Genomic DNA, 22,648 nt, shown 5'->3' on the forward strand with positions numbered 1-22,648 from the left:
TCAAAATTACAGAAGCTAGCACTACAGCAGGTAATACAAAATTATTTTGTACATGTGAACTGCCCAAAAAATCTCTTGAGTGTGTTAAGTATGTATATATGCTGTAGTCCTGACTAATTACATGTAGTCTAGCGGATGGTACATCAAAAACATGTCCTATCATCATTACAGAGGAGTGTTAATTGAACCATCATGGGGCTTGTAAGGCTTTCAGGGGATTATCCTGGTGGTAGGCTATTTAACACTCTGGGGCAGGACATTAAGTTTATTGTCACTAAAGTTTCCTTTCTTCCTGGCCTGAGCAAACAAATGAAGCCTATTAGCCCAGCAAGAGCCCTCCTCTGTTATTCATTCAGTCCAGACAGAACCAGTTTAACAAAAACAATGAGTTGCTTTCGTCTAGGTGAAACATGGTTTTCCCTAGACTGATAATAAGTAGCCTACAAACTCTCGCTATAAACCACTGTGAGTGGTTTATAGCGAGATTAGGCAGGACTTTTAATAGCCCTGCATGTACTTTGGATCAATCAAGGTGACAGGTAGCCCTCCATACCAGGAAGGAATGTCACACACTAAATCTGTCGCATCCACTTCCTCTAAATAACACACTGATGCCCACAGCTATACATTTAGGAAAAGGTTTAATGTTTTATAACCAAACAGGACAGATATTAACCCTATAAATCTCTAAAACTAACATGTCAAACATACAGGGGGATTTGAGGAGGTATTATCTGGCCTGTGGGTGGTTAGAGTAAAGTATATATATTTATATATTAAGTTTGACAAACCTGCTCTAATATAACAAACTTCATAGACCAATCATAAGAGTATAGTGTTCTGGAAAATGTTTTAGTAAGTAATTGCAAAACATTTCCGAAATTAACTGAAAATGACTTTGGAGTTGACCCCAAACCTGGTAGCAACATACAATTATAACATAATGTCTGCACATTCTTCACTGAGATAATGTCCAACATTCTTCACTGAGATAATGTCCAACATTCTTCACTGAGTTGAACAACCATGAATTACTCTGTTTCACTCAAGAACCAGTCCCACACTTCCTTCTGGTTTTTATCAACCCATTTGATATTGGCCTTAGTTCTCTCGATGGCCTGCTCCAATGCCATGGTTCCCGAGCCAAAGCCAATATCAGAATTTTCTTGCTTGAATGTGTAAAGCTGAAATAAAAAACAAGATTCCATTTTACTCTTAGTTTAATCAATACAATTCTTTAAAATGTAAGTACACCATACATGAACCATGCACATAAAGATAGTACTGTACAGTATATCAATGAGAATGATCCGGAAATTACCTGATCAAGTTCAGGGTTAGTTGAGAATCTCATTGTCACACCACTTATAAGGTTGGCAAATGAGAAGGATCCGACACCATACCTAGAAAATATGACCGTGACCAGTTACTACATCCAAACACGGAAACAAATGTACTCATTAAAGAGCCTCCATGAGGTCTAACTTACTGTGTGAACATGTACTCCCAGTTTTGTGTCACAAATTCCCAAGCCAGAGTCTGGCCTTTAAGATTATTGGCGATGTACACGATAACAGAAGTTGCATCTTGCTTACGAATCTTATCTGAGTCCAAAGTATATTCCAGGTACCTTAACAGATAGACAATCAGTGGAGATTTAACAGTATAATATACTTGACTGATTTATCAATATGAAGACGCAGGAATGCCAAAACAAACATGTATTCAGACCAAACTACAGCGCAAACACCTACCTATTCAGAAGCTTTTTGTCTTTAGTACAAGCCAGAGCTGACATCAGCTTGTCTGTCTCTGTGGCAATGGTGGCGTTTTTTAACATGTTCCAACCAAAATCCCACTCCACAGCCCCGCCTGCTGCAATGGCACTGCAGTACACTGCCGTCCTCAAATTAGGATGAATCCTGAAGGAAAATGAACCCACACATTTTAAACATTGTTACAAGGTAGTGTTCTGTGCCATTGAAAACAGAGCAAACATTCCAGATGTTTCTACAGGCTTGTGCATTTCTACCAGATACCTCCTACAGCTTATATATTATTAGTGAACTAATATGAACTTACGGATTGATGTCAGGGTTGTCCATCCACTGTTTATACCAGCCTTTAGTCAGATTCAGGCACTCCTCCAGTCCAGTGCTACAGGCCACCCTGATGGCATTGGCCTGATTGTACCTGGGGGAAGAAAAGGTATTCTTTGTTATCATGGACCCAGATCCTCCTTTAAGAACATAGCAAATCAATGCACCATAGTGAATCACCGCCCTGGGCCATTCCACTTACTGGTCAGTATGCCCTTCAGGTACTTTAGTCCAGTTTGATGTCATAGACTTGAAGTGTAGAAAAAGGGGTGTCACTAGATTTCTCACATAATCCTAAAAACAGAGAATAAGATGCCTATTACAGTATGTTTATATAGTGCCATTCTGAAGTTTCACTTGGGTAATGTGTGTAATGGGTAAAAGTGTCCAAACTCTTGACTGGTATATTACATTATCAGTATTTTCATTCGAAATCATTGTATTGCTCTGTTTTTAGAAATGATAGAATTAAATTTCGACCTGCATTGCCTCATAGACACCTGTACGATCAAACATCAGGTAGAAATAATCCAAGTTGTCCATAGCCGATTCCCACGGCATATATTCCCTTTCTTTGGAGAGATATTTTGTTGTATTCAGAGCTAATGTTGTAAGGATGAGCTGAGCCCTGGTTAAGGAAATAAATGTTACAAAAGACTATCATCAAAATATAATGCGCATCCCCTTTGTGTTGGTAAAACAAGGCAAAACCCAAACCTTGCCAAATTAAAAGCATCGTCCACAAGTTGGGCCCTGTTGATAACGGGTATGATCTGCAAGAAAACAACAAGACTCAATCGGCATTTTACTGAAACAAAATAACATGGACAATTACATCATACCCTTCAACTGTCATCTGACGATTAGGATTTTCTTTGTACCTGATGATCAGTGCTCAGTTGGACAAGGAGACGTTCCCAGTTCTTAATGTTATAGTTAACCCTGTAGTATCCAGTCACGTTGATGTTGGCTAGTACCCACTGATCGCTCTTCAGGTTTTTGTTAGAGGCTGTGAGAAAAATAAAAGGACTCAAGACAGTGAAGATAAGGAGTGTATGTAGATCTAATCTGTACATTTTCATATTTGTCCATTGTTTTCTCCAGAGAACACTTGTAAACAGGTTTCCTGTACCCTCTTTCTCTAGCAGCCATATCTCCTCCTGAACCACTCCTGCATCCATCCATTTAATTGGTACTATCCACTCGTACCTAGACACCAAATGAAGCAATTTATCCTGTATATTCTATATGACAATGTCATTCATAAATGTGTAATAGGTAACACTGTGTTCATTCTCATGACAGACATACTGTATGTTCAGACTAGTCGGACATACTTGAATTCAGATGGAGGTACAGTCCCAACAGAATCAGGGTCTAGAAGAAAGTGCTCCTGGGAGACATGTCCATTGGCTGTGTCTATTGTAATCACTGGAAAGCCCCTCTGAAGGACCCAGCGGTTCATGATGTCATTCACTGTACTCGGAAGCTCCATACCACTGGCATCTACTGCCTAGAGAGGGAGATGAGAAGTCCTTTAACAGAACTACAGACAACATTTGGAACACTGAACCATTGGAGGGCATTTTGTTATAACTGTGAATTCAGAAATTCACATTGTCATTGATATAACTACACATTTACAAAGAATTAAACTTGAGACTATGGTCCTCTCCCTGGAAGAGGTTTATGGGCTACATAGAACTCAGTAAAACTTTATGATTGCGATCCAAGTACCACTGGGAGCTGTAATGAAATACTATTAGAGTACATACCTTCACCCAATGATGGAGAAAGAAATCCATGATATATCCATGAAATATCAAAATATTCCTTCTGTTCTAAAACAATGTTCTAGTAAATGGTTAAGCTACCCATTCCAGATCGCCAAAGGGTACTGGTTGGACAACTGTACAGTCTAGCGCATGGGATGAGAGATGTTGCTGGACCCTAGAAGCACTGAAATGACGCAGTTAAATCTCACATTTCATTTCTGATTCAGCATAAATATTGTGCAGGAACAGCCTCTTTATGGATTCTTGTTAAAAACTTTTAAATTAGATATTGAAAAATGGTAAAGATTATTATATTTGTAACTTTTTGTTATATTTGGTTCATACCAGGAAGTGCAGGCCTTTTAATAGGATATTGATAGGACTCCAATATAATATGTGTAGTGTTTTCAGGGTGTGTGTTAACAACTTACTTTGGCAGTAAAAAGAAAAGGTTAGTCTGTTTTAGTGTAACGAGATAAAAATGCTTCAGAACAATAAGATTCAGAACTTGTTATGGGTACATAGCCAACTCAGCAACGCAAGTGGATAGCTTGTAAGCTGGCTACTGATTAGCTAGCAGGCTGGCTAGCAAGAACCACCTAATTAATGATTATGGTAATGCCAGTTAATAGCTAGTGGAAGTCAGTTCCTCAACCTGCTATAAGATGAAGTTTCCCAGCCAGAGCTACCTACTGTAAAAAGAGAGAAACCAAATATATTTTTCTTTCACATTTAGTGTTTATTGACTATGACTGAATATTTACATATTTTGCATAAAGTATATTAACCCATTTTTAGTAACCTTTGAACCATTAACGTTGTTTAAAAACTTTATTGATTGAGATCAAGCAAATTTTTTTATCATACTTCTTGCTCAACCAAGTTCACAATGCAAATCCCAAGCCAACAACCTGTAGATTCCACCGGCCATGCTTGACTCCCAGGCATTGCTGGTATACCTGGACCAGAACTCAAACCCCTGGCTGCAATGAAGCAGTTGTACGGGTAAGCACTGAAGTTTAAGATATATTTTTTCAAGACACTACGCTTTATTGCAGTGGTTCAACCTTTTATGGGAACCCATCTCACAATTTTGTGGCACCCTTGAACTAACTCACCGGAACGAAGTGATCGAAGGCCTGATAGTTAGTTGAGAAGTTGATACCGCTGTGCTAACTCTTGATTACATCTAATACTAGGAAACCCCAGGAGAGGTTTGATGACACATACTTTATTAGACAGAAAAGTGGTAAAGGCTAGAACATTTTTTGAAAGGACAGTAGTTCAGACCTACTGTGCAACATGTGATGCATTGTACAGCAGTGGTAAAAAATATTCACATCCTTGCTCTAAATTTCCATTATTTAATAAAAAATAAGTAACAAATTTAGAACCTTATACACATTATCAAGGAAGTTTTAATGAATTAATGTATTAATCTTACTGAAATGTATGTTTATTATGTAATTCAGAAATTAAGTGTAAATGTCCTGGGTGAAAGATTGGAGCCCAAGACCAAATATGCAGTTGCACATCCTTTGGCAAAGTAAAAAGTACCAATGTTCAGTGGGCTACCTGCACTTTACTTGCAACTAGGTCCCCTTTCCATCTGCAATCTGTCCCAGTTTGGAGTGCTAACAAGCGGAAAGAAACACGCTCTCCGGCCTTCAAACCGAATTGAGACTTCAATTCAATAGTAATAAACATTTTACTTTAATTCTTCCCAAACCAGGACATTACTGGTCAATTGCAGCACCCTCTGTGGGATCCTGGGTCAATCCACTAGAACGATTTGAGACACTGACACTACCACTGCATCATTCAGGGAACCTCAACAAACATACAAACAAATGTTATGTTGGGATGGTCTAAACATGAAAAACAATGTTTATATGGATTCTTGAGCTTGAATAGCTCGAGGGTTCATGATTGTAAACATAACAGTAACCCTTCACCAGCAGGTATCTCCAGTCAGCTACCTCTTGTAGAAGATTGAGGAACTACATTTCACCCTACTAAGCCTGACAAATATTATGTGACAGCCCTATAAATATTCTATTAGGAGACAAATTGACACATTTCTGTTTTTTCTTTACCCTTTATCCACATCTATTTCAACAGATGAATCAAGTCTATTTTTTGATTCAAATTCAGAAACCAAAAACATTTTTGTTGCTGTTTTCTGTTTGGCCGATATTCATTTTGAATCGGAAAAACTAATTTCAAAGGAATAATAATTTCTTGTTGTTTTGTTTTAAAATGTTATAAAAAATTACAATGGCCCAAATAATCCGTGTATCATTCGTTCTTTTCATATTCAATTGAGATTTCAAAACGGAAAATGAAAAAATGGTTCCTTATTTCGTTATTCGTTTACGAATCTGATACCAAAAAACGAATAACGAGTCATTTCTCGTACTTTCGATTTAATGCTCAGATCAAAAATAGGAAATTAGGAAACGGGCCACAGACCGATTTTGATTTTGATATTTAATTTGTTCGATTTGTGTGAACCGGAAGTTACGGTCTTCTTCGTGTGTTGCACTTGGAAGTTTCCAAGTTTTTGTTATATACTGTCTATGGACGTTTCCCGCAATTTGGAAAACAGTTAGACGAGGCCTGGAAAACATCAATTATGCAGTGATTGTAAGTTAATGACTCAGTATTTCTTAAGTAATTTCGTATTGACACCATGGCCGCACTGGAACCATATGCTGGGTGTCAGTTTTTGGAACTGACCCATTTTCATCTGAGGAGGATAGATGTCATGCAGAACAAGACTTTGCAGAAAACTACCCTGACATCTCTCTTCTTTTTAATCAGAACATCGCTGGACACCCATCTGCTGCAGCGTTGTGGAAATCTCTACATGTGTCTTGCCAGTTTCAAATAAATCTTTAATTAAATCAGCATATGGTTCCAGTGCGGCCATGGTGTCAATACGAAATTACTTAAGAAATACTGAGTCATTAACTTACAATCACTGCATAATTGATGTAGAAAACTACCCTGACATCTCTCTTCTTTTTAATCAGAACATCGCTGGACACCCATCTGCTGCAGCGTTGTGGAAATCTCTACATGTGTCTTGCCAGTTTCAAATAAATCTTTAATTAAATCAGCATATGGTTCCAGTGCGGCCATGGTGTCAATACGAAATTACTTAAGAAATACTGAGTCATTAACTTACAATCACTGCATAATTGATGTTTTCCAGGCCTCGTCTAACTGTTTTCCAAATTGCGGGAAACGTCCATAGACAGTATATAACAAAAACTCGGAAACTTCCAAGTGCAACACACGAAGAAGACCGTAACTTCCGGTTCACACAAATCGAACAAATTAAATATCAAAATCAAAATCGGTCTGTGGCCCGTTTCCTAATTTCCTATTTTTGATCTGAGCATTAAATCGAAAGTACGAGAAATGACTCGTTATTCGTTTTTTGGTATCAGATTCGTAAACGAATAACGAAATAAGGAACCATTTTTTCATTTTCCGATTTTGAAATCTCAATTGAATATGAAAAGAACGAATGATACACGGATTCCAAATGATGGCCGTTTATTATAGTATTCAATGTTTTTGGTAAAATATTTTCTTTGGAAGTGTAAGAATTGTGAGAATCATACTAAATACCTAAACATTGTGTTAATATTGTATTGTAAGATCCCTTGCTATTTCCAGACCTACAGTCACTACTGAAAATTGTTTGCGTAATTTAGTTTTCATTGAACAGGTTTATTTAAATAGCCAATACAAATTTCAGCTAACTCTAGCTACTACTAGCTCACAATCAACGGCTAAAAAGACATAAAGACAATCACTTGCTTCTTTACGGACATTTATGTTTTGCTACAGGTGTGTGTAGTTAGCTAAAGTTTGTAATGGCTAGTTAAAGACAACTTAAACATGAATAACATTCTCTCAGCCCAATGACTACTCTCAAAATAAAAACAGTCTAATTTGCTGCTGTAAATCAAAAATAATATTTGAGGGATTCTGAAGCACTGTCACAAAATAATAATTCAAACTAGCATTAAGAATGCTAGCTTCAAATAGGAATATTCAATTACTGTATTCATATGTTTCCAAGTAACTTACTAGTTGTAGATGATTCCAAAGGTCTGTCGCCACAGTGTTACTATAGGCAAAGTGATGCAGGTAGCTCTAAAGAAAAAAGAAATCTGCATTTAGAATCATTAATTACAGGCTATATACTATATATCCTTGTACAGCACATAAGCATTGCGGCATTGCCATTGAGATGGCGAAAAACACCTACACTTAGTCCTTGGACAAAGACTGGTTCAGTTAGAAAATCTGACAGCATTCTCAGTACAGATGCCCCCTGAGAAAGAGAGAGTACAAAATGTATAAAAAATAAAAGGTTTTCAGAACATAATATTCTACATAGGCTGGAGATCATCCATTCACATATTGTATTATATTCATTCTATTATGTCAGACATTTTACCTAGTTACTGCAGAGTTAATTTTGTGTAATTTTTACCTTACTGTAAGAAATTGCATCAAACTGCTCACTGATTTGTTCAGGCTTTATGATCTCATTTTCTTTGGAGGACAGGGGATGAGACGAGGCCAGGGCATCGATTGCAAACACTCTGTGTACATCTTTAAGAACTATCAGGTCTTTCTGCAGGGAAGTAAAATTAACTGTTGTGAATTGAACATATCATGACTTTTAGTCACTGCTTGTGTACAGAAATGAACATTATTAGTCAGTTGTTCTAACTAATGGAAACTGTACCACATTCCATGTGGGTTCAGCGTAATCAGCCCCTAGGTAAGACACGTAGGTTGCAAAGCCCTCATTCAGCCAAACTTCATTCCACCATCTTAGGGTCACTAGGTTTCCAAACCACTGAAATAAACAAACAATATGAAAGATGTTAAATAATATTTAGAATCTTCTTACAACATCAGTCTGAATCAGATGTTTTGTACAGCATCCTACCATGTGGGCCAGTTCATGTGCAATGATGGTGGCTGTTTTCTCCTTGTTGCTATTGGATGATATCAAGGGATCATAAAGCAGATTGGTTTCTCTGTAGGTAACAAGTCCCCAGTTTTCCATGGCTCCAAAATAGAAGTCAGGAAGAGCTATCTGGTCTATAGAGGGTTATTGGAAAATAAACAATATTTTGTAATCTTTTTCACAGATGATGATGAGACTGACGTCAAATGTGCAGCTGCTAAATGTATAATTTCCTTTACTTGAACTCCGCCTGCACCACACAGGGTGGAAATCAATTGTAATTTACTTTGGCACCAGTGACCGTTCCCCTTGACAAAGTTTACAAGATTTGAGCTGTATAAAAGTTACCAACTGGATAGCCATATGAAAGACATTTCAATTTGCTGTGTGGAGTGAGCACACAGCAAATAAAACTTAGTTACAATCTTCTATACTATGTTTTTTTTTATTGTATTTATTTAAACTTTATTAAATCATGACTCACTGTAATTCAAAATCTATTTTACAGGAGTGTCCTGGCCAAGACAGACATCAAGAAACAAAAACTTATTTTTAGGTTTTGAAGCACTGGCGTAGCGTGGTGATGCCGGGCCCAAGTGCAAGATGTCCTTAGGGTCTGGACTGCAGTCAGGCCCATTTAACACCCAGACTCTTTTGCTATGGAGCCATGCTGTTTTAATATGTGCAGAATGTGGTTTGGCATTGTCTTGCTGAAATAAGCAAGGCCTTTCCTGAAATAGACATTGTCTGGATTGCAGTATATGTTGCTCCAAAACCTGTATATATTGTTTAGCATTAATGGTGCCTTCACAAGATGTGCAGGTCACCAATGCCATGTGCACTAATGCACCCCCATACCATCACAGATGCTGGCTATTGAACTTTGCGCTGATAAGAAGCCTGATGGTCCCTTTCCTCTTTTGTCCAAAGGACGCAGCTTCCAAGATTCCAAAAAATAATTTCTCATTTTGATTTGTCAGACCACAGGACAGTTTTCCACTTTGCCTCAGTCCATCTTAAATGAGCTTGGGCCCAAAGATGGTGGCGGCATTTCTGGATCTTGTTTATATATGGTTTCGTTTTTGCATGGTAGAGTTTTAACTTGCACTTGTGGATGCAGCGACGTACCGTGTTCACAGACATCAGTTTTCGAAAGTGTTCCTGAGCCCATGAAGTGATGTCCAGTACAGAATCGTGTCTGTTTTTAATGCAGTGCTGCCTGAGGGCCCTAATCTCACGGCCATCTGTGTAGTCTTTCACAGAGTGGTGAACCCCTTCCCATACTTACTTCTGACAGACCCATCCTCTCTGGAATTACGTTTTAATACCCAATCATGTTACTGACCTGTTACCAACTGACCTAATAAGCAGTGTGATATTCCACCAGGTTTCGTTTTTTAAGCATTACACAACTTACAGTTTTTGATGAATCTGTCCCAACCTTTTGGAAACATGTTGCTCGCATCAAATTCAAAGTGGGCATATATTCTTCAAGAAACAATAAAATGGCTTAGTTTCAACATTTGATATGTTGTCTTTGTACTATTTTCTATTGAATATAGGGTTTAAATAATTTGCACATCATTGCATTCTGTTTTTATTTACATTTTTCACAGCATCCCAACTTCTTTGGAAACAGGTTTGGATACAAAACATACCAATTGAGTTACCCCATCGGGACGTTTCAAGATAGCTGTGTAGTCAGTTGATGGTATATTCTTAAGATGTTACAATTACATGATTTGCACATCTTATGATCAATTCAAAATCTTACCTGATTTAGCAAGAGGGTAGCTGGTGTTATAATACACCTCAAAAAATGACAGGATTGGTCCTGTTAGATTGAGTGCATACTCTCCATGCCTTTCACCAATGGCTTTTCTTCGAGCCCAGATCCTAATCTGGACAGACAACCAGGAGCATTATTCTAAAAATAGCTCTTTCTGATATAAACATTACACTATGTTACAGTTTGTAGTGTAAAAACCATCACAACATGGACAAGAAATGCCACTGGATACATCAGTGTTGACTATAAGGAAGAGTAATTTTTTATGGTCATTTCTGTTGAATTGTAAAAATCCAGCTGATTCAATTACCAGAATATCTCCCTCCTGAGCACTGATGTATGCGTAGTCACAGACAATAAGGGCCAGCAAATATGTTGACATGGTCTTGGTTGGCTCAAATCCAGTCTGGCTGACAGCTTCTGATTTGACTGTGGTGTTAACTATGTCTAAATGAGAAAAGACATAGAAAAGGGCTACCAAATTGATATACACAAAAAAGTTAGCAAAACAAAAATTCAGGTTTAGGGCAAGTAAGTACAGGATTAGATTTTTTATCACTGGGTATTCCTAGAAACTAGCCTTTATAGTGCCTTTAGAAAGTATTCAGACCCCTTCACTTTTTCCACATTTTATTGATTTAAGAACTTAATTTAGTATTGATTATTTAATACACAATATTGATAATTTAATACACCATAACAGCAAAGCTGATTTTGCCAATTATCTACTTTGCATAAGTATTCAGAGCCTTTATTCAGTATTTTAAACAAGCACCTTTGGCTGGGCCACTCAAGGTAATTTACAGACTTGTCCCAAGTCACTGCAGCATTGTCTTGGCTGTGTGCTTTGGATTTAGCTTGGTTTTAGCTCTGCCATTCACTGTGAAGTGTGAGACTTATATACTGACAGGTGTGTGCCTTCGTACATCATGCCCAATGAAGATCTGGAGACATATCAACAATTACCAAAGAACACTAGATGCATCTGTACACATTTTGGAGATTCATGGCAAAGGTCCTGAATACATATGTATATTAGATATTCTAATGTAAACTTTTTCATTTTCAATAAATTGGCACAAATTTAAGAAAAAACGTTTTCGGTTTGTTGTCATAGTGTACTATGTGTGGATAGATGGAAAAGAAAAATGTATATTTAACCAATTATTAAGTCCACAACACAGCAAAATGTGGACAAAGTCAAGGTGTCTGAATACTTTCCAAATGTATTGTATGTTTAAAAAAAAAGAAAAGCTGTTTTAACTAACATTGTTGTTTGCTGTTTGACAAGGCCACAGTTCCCCTGGGATGGAGCAGTGTGATATGGAAGACAGCTTTCATCGCAGGCTCGTCAAAACAGGGAAAGGTTTTCCTAGTGTAAGTAGGATGCATCTGAGAGGTTGCCAAGACTCTGTAAAGCACACAAAAGTTTGGATTGTTATTCTGACCATCAAAAAAAGATATAAAATATTCAACTCAAGGGTATAATCTGCACGTGTGTAAAGTTATACCATTTAGACCATTATGCATATTTGTGTTTATTTTGTTTGGATTAAGTGTGATAATGGGAAAACAGAAATATAACTTAAAGTAAATGCCAAATAAATTCGGGAGGGTTCAGAGATAATGATAGTTTGGGGAAGTACGGGAGAATGGGAATATTTTGGAATACAAAAGTAAATGTAATTTCTCTTAGCTATTTGGGATTGGTAGGACCTGATAAGTATAAAATGTCTTTGAACAGGAAGTACTTTTTGAAAGAAAATGATGATGACATTGGGTTTATTTTACTAAATAACACAATAAAGTCACTAATGTGTAACAAAGTAGAAAACTGTTCATTACAACAGTTTTCATCAGAACAGAACATATACACATTTGCAAACAGTGTGAGTGAGTATATGTATGCATTAAGTGCACTAATTGTGTGTGCATTTCAATGCCTGAACATGGCAACAAATAAGGGCACAATTGCTAATGACATATAGTCAGTGTTTTATTTATATACTGTACATCATAGTGTATACTGCATTTGTCAGTACCAGAGAGGCATTCAAAGATCAATAAGTAAGGCATGTTACATGCACCAGCACAGCACAATGAAGAACATGGTGCAGGAAGCCTAAAACATAGAGTCCTTATATCTGGACACAGGGTCTCAGGAGGTTAAAACAAATAATAAAAATAGTATTACAGTGGATATAAAGTCTGCACACCCCAGTTAAAATGCCAGGGTTTGTGATGTAAAAGAATGAGACAAAGACAAATCATGTCAGAACTTTTTCCACTTATAATGTGACCTATAATGTGAACAATTCCATTGAAAAACAAACTGAAACCTTTGAGGGGGAAAAATGAAAAATAAAAACCTTACAATAAACTGGTTGCATAAGTGTGCAAACCCTCTTATAACTGGGGATGTGGCTGTGTTCAGAATTAACCAATCAAATTCAAAATCATGTTAAATAGATGTAATAAACACCTACCATCATTTAAAGTGACTCTGATTAATCATAAATAAAGTTCAGCTGTTCTAGTAGGACATTCCTGAACTGTTCTTAGTTGCATCTCAGAGCCACAGCCATGGTCTGCAGATAGCTTCCAAAGCATCAAAGGGATCTCATTGTTGAAAGATATCAGTCAAGAAGAAGGGTACAAAAGAATTTCCAAAGCATTTTTCTTGCATATCGGAGCAAAAGCCATGGTCCGCAGAGCTTCCAAAACATCTGAGAGATCTCATTGTTGAAAGATATCAGTCAGGAGAAGGGTACAAAATAATTCTCCAAAGCATTAGATATACCATGGAACACAGTGAAGACAGTCATAATCAAGTGGAGAAAATATGGCACAACAGAGATAATACAAAGAACTGGACATCCCTCCAAAACTGATGAAAAGACAAGAAGAAAACTGGTCAGGGAGGCAAAAACAAACATCAAGTCCCCAAAAAGCACATGGAAAAATCTGTTATGGTTTGATGAAACCGAGGTTGAACTTTTTGGCCATAATTCCAAAAGATATGTTTGGCACAAAAACAACACTGCACATCACCCAAAGAACACCATACCCACAGAAACGCATGGTGGTGGAAGCATCATGCTTTGGGACTGGTTTTCTTCATCTGGGACCGGTGCCTTAGTCAGGGTGGAGGGAATTATGAACAGTTTTAAATACAAGGGAATTTGGGCATAAAACCTTCAGGCGTCCTTTAAAAAGCTGAAGATGAAGTTCACCTTTCCACACGACAACGACCCAAAGCACTTATCCAAATCCACAAAAGCATGGCTTCACCAGAAGAAGATTAACGTTTTGGAATGGCCCAGCCAGCGCCCAGACCTGAATCCAATTGAACATCTGTGGGGTGATCTGAAGAGGGCTGTGCACAGGAGATGTCCTTGCAATCGGACAGATTTGGAGCACTTTTGCAAAGAAGAGTGGGCACATATTGCCATGTCAAGATGTGCCTTGCTAGTAGACTCCTACCCAAAAAGACTGAGTGCTGTAATAAAATCAAAAGGCGCTTCAACAAAGTATTAGTTTAAGGGTGTGCACACTTATGCAACCAGGTTATTGTGAGTTTTTTCCCCCCTCAAAGATTTCAGTTTGTTTTTGTTTTCACGTTATAGGTCAAAGAGTTTGAGACATTATCTATCTTTGTCTCATTCTTTTATATCACAAGAACCTGGCATTTTAGCAGGGGTTTGTAGACTTTTTATATCCACTCTACACTCACCTAAAGGATTATTAGGAACACCTGTTCAATTTCTCATGAATGCAATTATCTAATCAACCAATCACATGGCAGTTGCTTCAATGCATTTAGGGGTGTGGTCCTGGTCAAGACAATCTCCTGAACTCCAAACTGAATGTCAGAATGGGAAAGAAAGGTGATTTAAGCAATTTTGAGCGTGGCATGGTTGTTGGTGCCAGACGGGCCGGTCTGAGTATTTCACAATCTGCTCAGTTACTGGGATTTTCACGCACAACCATTTCTAGGGTTTCAAAGAATGGTGTGAAAAGGGAAAAACATCCAGTATGCGGCAGTCCTGTGGGCGAAAATGCCTTGTTGATGCTAGAGGTCAGAGGAGAATGGGTTGACTGATTCAAGCTGATAGAAGAGCAACTTTGACTGAAATAACCACTCGTTACAACCGAGGTATGCAGCAAAGCATTTGTGAAGCCACAACACACACAACCTTGAGGCGGATGGGCTACAACAGCAGAAGACCTCAACGGGTACCACTCATCTCCACTACAAATAGGAAAAAGAGGCTACAATTTGCACGAGCTCACCAAAATTGGACAGTTGAAGACTGGAAGAATGTTGCCTGGTCTGATTAGTCTCGATTTCTGACACATTCAGATGGTAGAGTCAGAATTTGGCATAAACAGAATGAGAACATGGATCCATCATGCCTTGTTACCACTGTGCAGGCTGGTGGTGGTGTAATGGTGTGGGGGATGTTTTCTTGGCACACTTTAGGCCCCTTAGTGCCAATTTGGCATCATTTAAATGCCACAGCCTACCTGAGCATTGTTTCTGACCATGTCCATCCCTTTATCACCACCATGTACCCATCCTCTGATGGCTACTTCCAGCAGGATAATGCACCATGTCACAAAGCTCGAATCATTTCAAATTGGTTTCTTGAACATGACAATGAGTTCACTGTACTGAAATGGCCCCCACAGTCACCAGATCTCAACCCAATAGAGCATCTTTGGGATGTGGTGGAACGGGAGCTTGGTGCCCTGGATGTGCATCCCACAAATCTCCATCAACTGCAAGATGCTATCCAATCAATATGGGCCAACATTTCTAAAGAATGCTTTCAGCACCTTGTTGAATCAATGCCACGTAGAATTAAGGCAGTTCTGAAGGCAAAAGGGGGTCAAACACAGTATTAGTATGGTGTTCCTAATAATCCTTTAGGTGAGTGTATTTTGCCTCTAAATTGTTACATGGAGTGATTTATTCATTCAAAAATGAATATTTATATTTACAAATAGTATCATATTATATTTAGCCAACACTCTTATCCAGAGGGAATTACACTAGTGAGCACACACATTTTCATTATCAACCTAGTGAGCTACATGGGACAATGAATAATGGCTTGGGTGGTGGCTCCTGGATAAGAAAAGGTTGAAGACCCCTGTAAAATTATCACATATGGAGAACAGATTTATGATTTGCCTGATTTACTGTAAGTTATACAAAGGTTGTCCCAACAAACAATTGGGGACATGTAAAATGAAGCCCAATCAATCACTCCTCTAAAGCTACTTCCTGTTTTATTCTAGGAGGAAAAACATCAGGTTCCTATTTTAGTAATGATATTTTTAAATATTCCTATGCTTTATTTGAGAGGAAAGTGTTGAAAGATAGTGCAGAGTTCCCACTGAAAGCAGTGGGCCAGACCTGAACCAATGCTGCAGCAGAACATGTGTTCTGGAGTCAGTGGCTCAGACCACTGGAACGCCATATGCCACTGATACTTGTTTTCAGTGGAAAACTACCTGTCAATTCACTTGTGTTGAATAATTTAAATGATTAGATATGACATCATTTATCTAAGAGCATATTTACATTACGACAGAGGATAAAGCACAAGATAAAATTATCCTAAAGAAGGGTTTTAAACTATATCAGTTTTACAGAAAATAATTTCATTTAATTAACTTCAACATAAAATGTCAATTAAATTTTCCATTCACACTATCAACGAATTAGGGGCGTGGCCACATAGGTTACATGGGGGGAGACAGGACAAGACAGGTCAAGATAGAGACAGGACATATAGACACTTGCAGGGGCATGGCCAGAGGGATGAGGCAATTGCCACCCTTGAACTGAGTCTTGCCACCGTAACTGCCACGCCAAAATCAACCAAAAATGATAATAATAATAAAATTGTAGCTCTTTATTGTCTATTAAAATATTATCAAAACGTAATAATAAACTACCACGCTCTCAAACATTGATGCACTGATTGGCTCATGTATGGACGGAAGAGTACTTCAGACTTGTTTGTTGGATGCTCCCAGTAGTAAAGTGCTGAATCTGATGTAGGAAAAGTAAGGGGGGGAAATGAAGGATGACATCCATTCTCTAGATATGCATATGTATGTTAATACACATTTCATATTCATGCTAAAGTGTATAATTTATTTTTTTTAACAATGAAGTGTTTCTGTCGCGGCTAGCGCGGCTAAGGGTCCAAAACTCAATGTATGTATTCTTCATAGTATAGTTAAAATGATTGCTGTTAGCTGCAGTTAAATCTTGACATGGCAGTGTAACGGGTTAACATTACTGTGTGGATGCAAGCTGGCACCGGTTAGACGTTAGCTGTATAGTTAGCCTACATCTAGCAGCTATCTTTGCAGTTATCATTCTCAGTGTAAACAGACTGTTCATTGCATAATATAAAATTGTGAACACTTGTGACTAGACTAGCTACTAAAAGCACTAGCACACCTACCTTACTAGCTAACTGTCCTACATGCAACAACAATAATCGCTTATCTGATCATGCAGGCTACTTATTTACAACTTGATAATCTTGTATTTGTTATGTTGTTATTTCCTGCGTTGTGTGTGCCATAGAATGCGCGAATTTAGAGAAAAGCCGAAATATCTAGTTTCTTTGAAAATGATTAAATATTGATTAATAATGAGATAATTAAAAATGGGTACCTGCACATTTTTAAGGTAATTAATAGGTAATTGTATTTTGGCCAATCTATATTTTCTTTTTTACTTTTTTAGTTATGCAAGTCCGTTTAACACATTTCTGCCAATATTAAGCTATCCAAATCATGTAATATAAAAAATGAATGTATATGTTCAAATTAATTGTCTATTGTATTGAGATTATTGTTACTGTATTTTATAATGTATGTCTCATGCAGATTTTAAATCACCAACTATGACATTTCATGTAGGATAAATGAATCATATTTTGCTAATGTTAGGTTATCTTTATTTCTGAATAATTTGTGTTCTAGGTATTGTGACAAATTTCACAAACTATAGAGCTAATATGAAGCGAGTACAATTCTATAATTATTTTACCATTCAACAATGTTACGAATATCTTCTGCAAATTGAACTTTGTCCTATTAATAAATTAGATTATGTCACCCCATATTGTGCTCTTGCAACCCTGTCTAAAATCTTGGACACTCCACTACTTACTATTGCTGCGCGGTAAGGTAAAACATATGCGCCAGCAGTGCATTGACTAGACCAGTGGTTCCCAACCAGGGGTACTAGGACCCCTGGGGGTACTTGGCCTCTCCACAGGGGGTACTTGAAAACACTCATGACACCATAGACTTACTAGTGAAATTAACATGAGGGGGTACTTCAGGGGTACTGAAAGCAGTGCAAAAACATTTTGGGGGTACAGAAACTGAAAAAGGTTGGGAGACACTGGACTAGACCACTGACTTGGAAGGTGTGTAAACTCACTCACAATGTTGTTTACTAGGTAACTAACATGGCGCTCTCTGTCAAACAAGCGCTGTTGCTGGTGATAGTAGAATTATTTCAGTGCCAATGTTAGATGTTTTCTGTGGTTTCTCTACAACATTTATATTTCAGATTTTGTTTGTGGTGCTACAGTGTAAGGACTAACAGAACCATATTCCTACCGCTTATACTACTTAAATACACATTAACCGACACGTTGTCTTTAGACAACACTAGCCACGTTACCTTGGAAGGTAGCATGCTGACAATTAAGATTTTGATCTGTTTACACTGTAAAGAAATCTTTAGCCTCTCCGAAGCAAATCTGCCGACAAGTCTCGGTTATTTAAATAAATCACTAACCTATTAGAGATTCCAATATAGTATAACACTGGATATGCAGTGAGAAAATTAAAGCAAAAATTACTAAGGCAAATATTATATTTACTTACTTTTTAACTTCATTTTCTTCATATTCACTCCTATAGAAACCTGATAAGTCGTCAGCCAGCTCCCCAACAAACTCTGTGTCCATCTGGTAGAATTCCCCAACAGTTAAGTACCCATTAAGCTGCATGACTAGGTACTGGGTTGTTTCTTTTAGCCATGAACTCTTTATGGTTGGTGCGGTTATGTTACCAAGTGCAGTCAGTTTAGCCAGTTGACCACCTTCCCATTTGGTGTAGTTCAGCTTGTTGGAGTGTATCAGAATGAGGTCAGTCTCCTTCACACATTGGAAAACCACATAGGATTTCCCTGTGAAGATGTAGAGGCCTTGTTCGTTAGCAGTGAGTCGAGGCCACAGGGTAAGTTTGTAGTGGTCAGGCTTCAGGGTGTCTGGGAGACGGTAAATGTCCCATGGCGCAGTGACAACTCTGCTGTCTGTCAGTGCAATAGACCACAAGGTAACAATGGTGGCAACAGAAAGCATTCCGAGTACAATGCAGAGAATACACAGCTTGCTGATTTTTCTGGATTTTTCCATTGTCTTACTTGAATATATGAAGGAAGTGAGAGGGCTCAACTGATAGCAGTGATTAGAGACAAAACTAATGAATCATCTATTAAGTACTGCTTTTGTAAGCGGGAAATTGGGAGCAATAACCTTTTATTATGTAGTTCCGTAAGTCACTGACATCTTTACACATACATCGATCATTCACACCATTGCAGGTTTGACCACACATAAAATCACAGACAGGCATATTGGAAACATTTGTTTAAAACATTGGCCATCATTCATGAAATGTCTTTCACCGTCAGAGCTAGTATTTATTAATATTATCTTGGTCGATCCTTACGATCAAACTCGCGTCTGCACGGGAGACCTTAAACCACCGTTAAAAAAAGATGCTTGATTCGCAATTAGACCGTCTTTATCATGAAAAACAACAATCGTAACAGCCTCATTAACAACAAACACAATAATAATAAGTAATATAAATTAAGACGACGAGTAATATAAAATATTGTATCACTACAGTTTTAATGTATTATTTGACTTTATTTAGCATTTTCTATCTCTTAATTCTGTTGTTCATGTGTTTGTAAGGTTTTATTTGTCTTTGTGTATGTAATGCGCTAGACAAATTAACATGCTTTACCTTGTTTTCCCTAAGTCACTCAGGTCTAGAATCGACATAACGAGATCATAAATGGTCATTATAATTTCGGTGGCTGGCATCTTGATTAGCTAACCGGTCTAAAATTGACTAGTGACAGTATAAATAGACCAGTTCTGATTGGAGCAGTTACCCTAATGATGGCAGAGCTTGCTCTCTTTAAAAGACTTCGCCTCTGGCCTGAGACGCGAAAGAGTGCTCCGTAGCTGCGCTGATTTCGTCATGGAGAATGACGAAGGGTTAAGCCGTTTCAGGCGTTATTTTTTGCTGAAAGCTGCCAATTCGTTGGTGATTGATCGGCACACCCGCATAAATTACGTGTGTTATATGTAAAAAAGGACTGGTGCAGCTAGTGATGGCCATTCGAGGCTTCGTTAGCGTTATTTTAGCAGCAGGATATTATGCTGGCTGCACTCAGATTTTCTTTATCACAATAAAAGCCATCATTCAAATGTATAAGGCAACATAGTTAACAATCTAGAATATGAAAAACAACAGGCAATAATGACATTGGAAAAGACATTAAACATAAAATGTTCTCACTAGATTGTTAACTATATTACCTTATATATTTCAATGATGGCTTTTATTTAGAAAAAGAAAATCTGAGTGAACGGTAATGAAGCCTCGAATGGCCATCACTAGGTGCAGCGCGTTCTCGTGTCCACGGCTTTATCCGATTTATCATCTGCAAGTAACATATATGCTCCTTTCAAAGAGGTCCGAAAGTAAATCACACTTGTGGCGCTTTTCCACTGCATGGTACCTACTCTACTCGCCTTGGGAGTCTTTTCACTGCATGGTACCAGTTCGATTCGGCTCTACACGCCTCGCCATTTTTGCTTTACTGGTCAAAAGTTAGGATAGTACCTGGTACCAGATACTTTTTTAGTAGGCTACCTGCTCGCTCGACGTTCCAAGCCAGCGGAGGCTATACCCAAAGGTGACGTGAAAACACGGAAGATTTCTGATTGGACAATAGTGATTTATTTAGCGTGCAGCAAAGCAAAACACACTGTTCTGGTGTTCGCGGTCCAGGGTCAGAGAATGCCAGTAGTATCCACCTGCCGGTCTGTGTATGAAGTGGCAAAACCGTTATTTTACCCTAAACAGGCAAACGAATCATCACTTTTTGACTTAACCTGCTCTTTATCCGTATTCTGTAAGGGAAACATTGACAGATTTCCGCAAGTGTCGTTCCCTGTTCTTTACTCGGAAAACAGAAAATGAGCATAGTAAACGTAGGCGGGGAAAGGGGAGGGGCTGTGGAACAGGTAGCGTGGTAATGTTTTATCTACTATTACTGTGAGTCTCATCTCGTAATGCCCCTGGAACGTGGCGTGCACTAGATTCAGGTGTAAGAGGCTGGGTAGCTAGCTACTTAGTGTACATTGTTTATTTAATTGAAGTCTACGTAGTGTGGTTAACGCAGTCATTCAGTTAATCTTCACTGGACATGGTGTACAAGTCAATTCTGTAGGTTGCATTGGATGCGTTACCAGCATATTATTATCTGGCCATCTAACTAAGGCTATCCAACGTGGGTTGATCTTTTTGTCTCTGAAATACACAAGCCCATGTATTTCTAAGCTACTAGTCATGGATTTGTATTTGATGGATAGTTACTTGCATTGTATTTATGCAGAGTTACAGGGCAAACCACTAATATCAACATGCCTTGAATCATAAAAAAAAGCTCACATACAGAGTAAATTCACGAGATCCTGAAAGGCTTTTACTTATTGGGCCTTTTCTGTAAGACCATCATGAGTTGGGCTGAAAATGTTTTACCAAAATGCCCCATGTATGTTTAAGTAGAGTAACTTGTTCTGTATTAGTCATCACATTGTTATTATTCATTAAGGCCACATAGGAGGAATGTAGAGACACAACCCACCTAGTACATGCAGATGACAAATTGACAAATTAAAGGGAAAACCTAAAGAAATCAATTATACAACCCTACCATACAGGTGTACTGAATTATACAACCCTACCATACAGGTGTACTGAATTATACAACCCTACCATACAGGTGTACTGAATTATACAACCCTACCATACAGGTGTACTGAATGATACAACCCTACCATACAGGTGTACTGAATTATACAACCCTACCATACAGGTGCACTGAATTATACAACCCTACCATACAGGTGTACTGAATTATACAACCCTACCATACAGGTGTACTGAATGATACAACCCTACCATACAGGTGTACTGAATGATACAACCCTACCATACAGGTGTACTGAATTATACAACCCTACCATACAGGTGTACTGAATTATACAACCCAACCATACAGGTGTACTGAATGATACAACCCTACCATACAGGTTTACTGAATTATACAACCCTACCATACAGGTGTACTGAATTATACAACCCTACCATACAGGTGTACTGAATTATACAACCCTACCATACAGGTGTACTGAATCATACAACCCTACCATACAGGTGTACTGGATTATACAACCCTACCATACAGGTGTACTGAATGATACGATTAACATTCTGTTATGCTCTGTGTCATATATTTTGAATGAATGGTGTGCATGAGCATTACAGTCATTCAGTGTGTGCTTACGACACATTCCCAACCCTATTTAGTGATGTCTGTCCCATGGATCTAAATGCAGATCTAACTTTTGTCACTCTTCCTATTGAAACATTAACCAGTTGAGCAGTCTTTGTGACTGAAGCCCCTGCTATCTGTACCATCCAATTAATGAACCCTCCTTCAAAGTGACTTAGATCCTTGTCTCTTGCCCACCTGATCCAAAATCGAGGTTAACTGGTCCTGCACAGCATTTTTATACATGCCTCGAGGCTTGATAGTTTGGTAATTGTATCAGTACACCTGTATTGAAGCATC

At 38.1% G+C, this 22,648-nt stretch overlaps 1 protein-coding gene across 2 annotated transcripts; it reads right to left on the bottom strand.

Annotated features, from left to right (window-relative positions):
- Nucleotides 1-624: 624 nt before the first annotated feature.
- LOC105030733 (aminopeptidase N) lies at nt 625-19,634 on the bottom strand. Of its 2 annotated transcripts, none has more exons than XM_010904788.3 (20): nt 18,592-19,634; nt 11,931-12,073; nt 10,973-11,109; nt 10,648-10,774; nt 8,853-9,007; nt 8,646-8,759; nt 8,388-8,531; nt 8,160-8,225; nt 7,979-8,044; nt 3,437-3,612; nt 3,232-3,308; nt 2,981-3,108; nt 2,817-2,872; nt 2,580-2,727; nt 2,302-2,393; nt 2,083-2,193; nt 1,755-1,922; nt 1,490-1,630; nt 1,322-1,403; nt 625-1,184 (listed from the first exon to the last, which is right to left on the bottom strand). In XM_010904788.3, the coding sequence occupies exons 1-20, from the start codon at nt 19,122-19,124 to the stop codon at nt 1,032-1,034; spliced, it is 2,817 nt and encodes a 938-aa protein (XP_010903090.2). In that variant the 5' UTR covers nt 19,125-19,634; the 3' UTR covers nt 625-1,031. The 2 variants fall into 2 exon arrangements, with proteins under 2 accessions (XP_010903090.2, XP_028971052.1); XM_029115219.2 differs by lacking the exon at nt 18,592-19,634 and adding an exon at nt 14,956-14,994.
- Nucleotides 19,635-22,648: the final 3,014 nt, after the last annotated feature.

Source organism: Esox lucius, chromosome 19, assembly GCF_011004845.1.
Source record: "Esox lucius isolate fEsoLuc1 chromosome 19, fEsoLuc1.pri, whole genome shotgun sequence".
Classification (NCBI taxonomy): domain Eukaryota; kingdom Metazoa; phylum Chordata; class Actinopteri; order Esociformes; family Esocidae; genus Esox; species Esox lucius.

Coding starts and splice junctions, on each gene's coding strand:
- LOC105030733 (XM_010904788.3), bottom strand. CDS start 19,124: ATGGAAAAATCCAGAAAAATCAGCAAGCTGTGTATTCTCTGCATTGTA. Junction 2,873..2,980: donor AACTGAGCACTGATCATCAG/GTACAAAGAAAA, acceptor GTTTTCTTGCAG/ATCATACCCGTTATCAACAG. Junction 1,404..1,489: donor TGGGAGTACATGTTCACACA/GTAAGTTAGACC, acceptor CATATTTTCTAG/GTATGGTGTCGGATCCTTCT.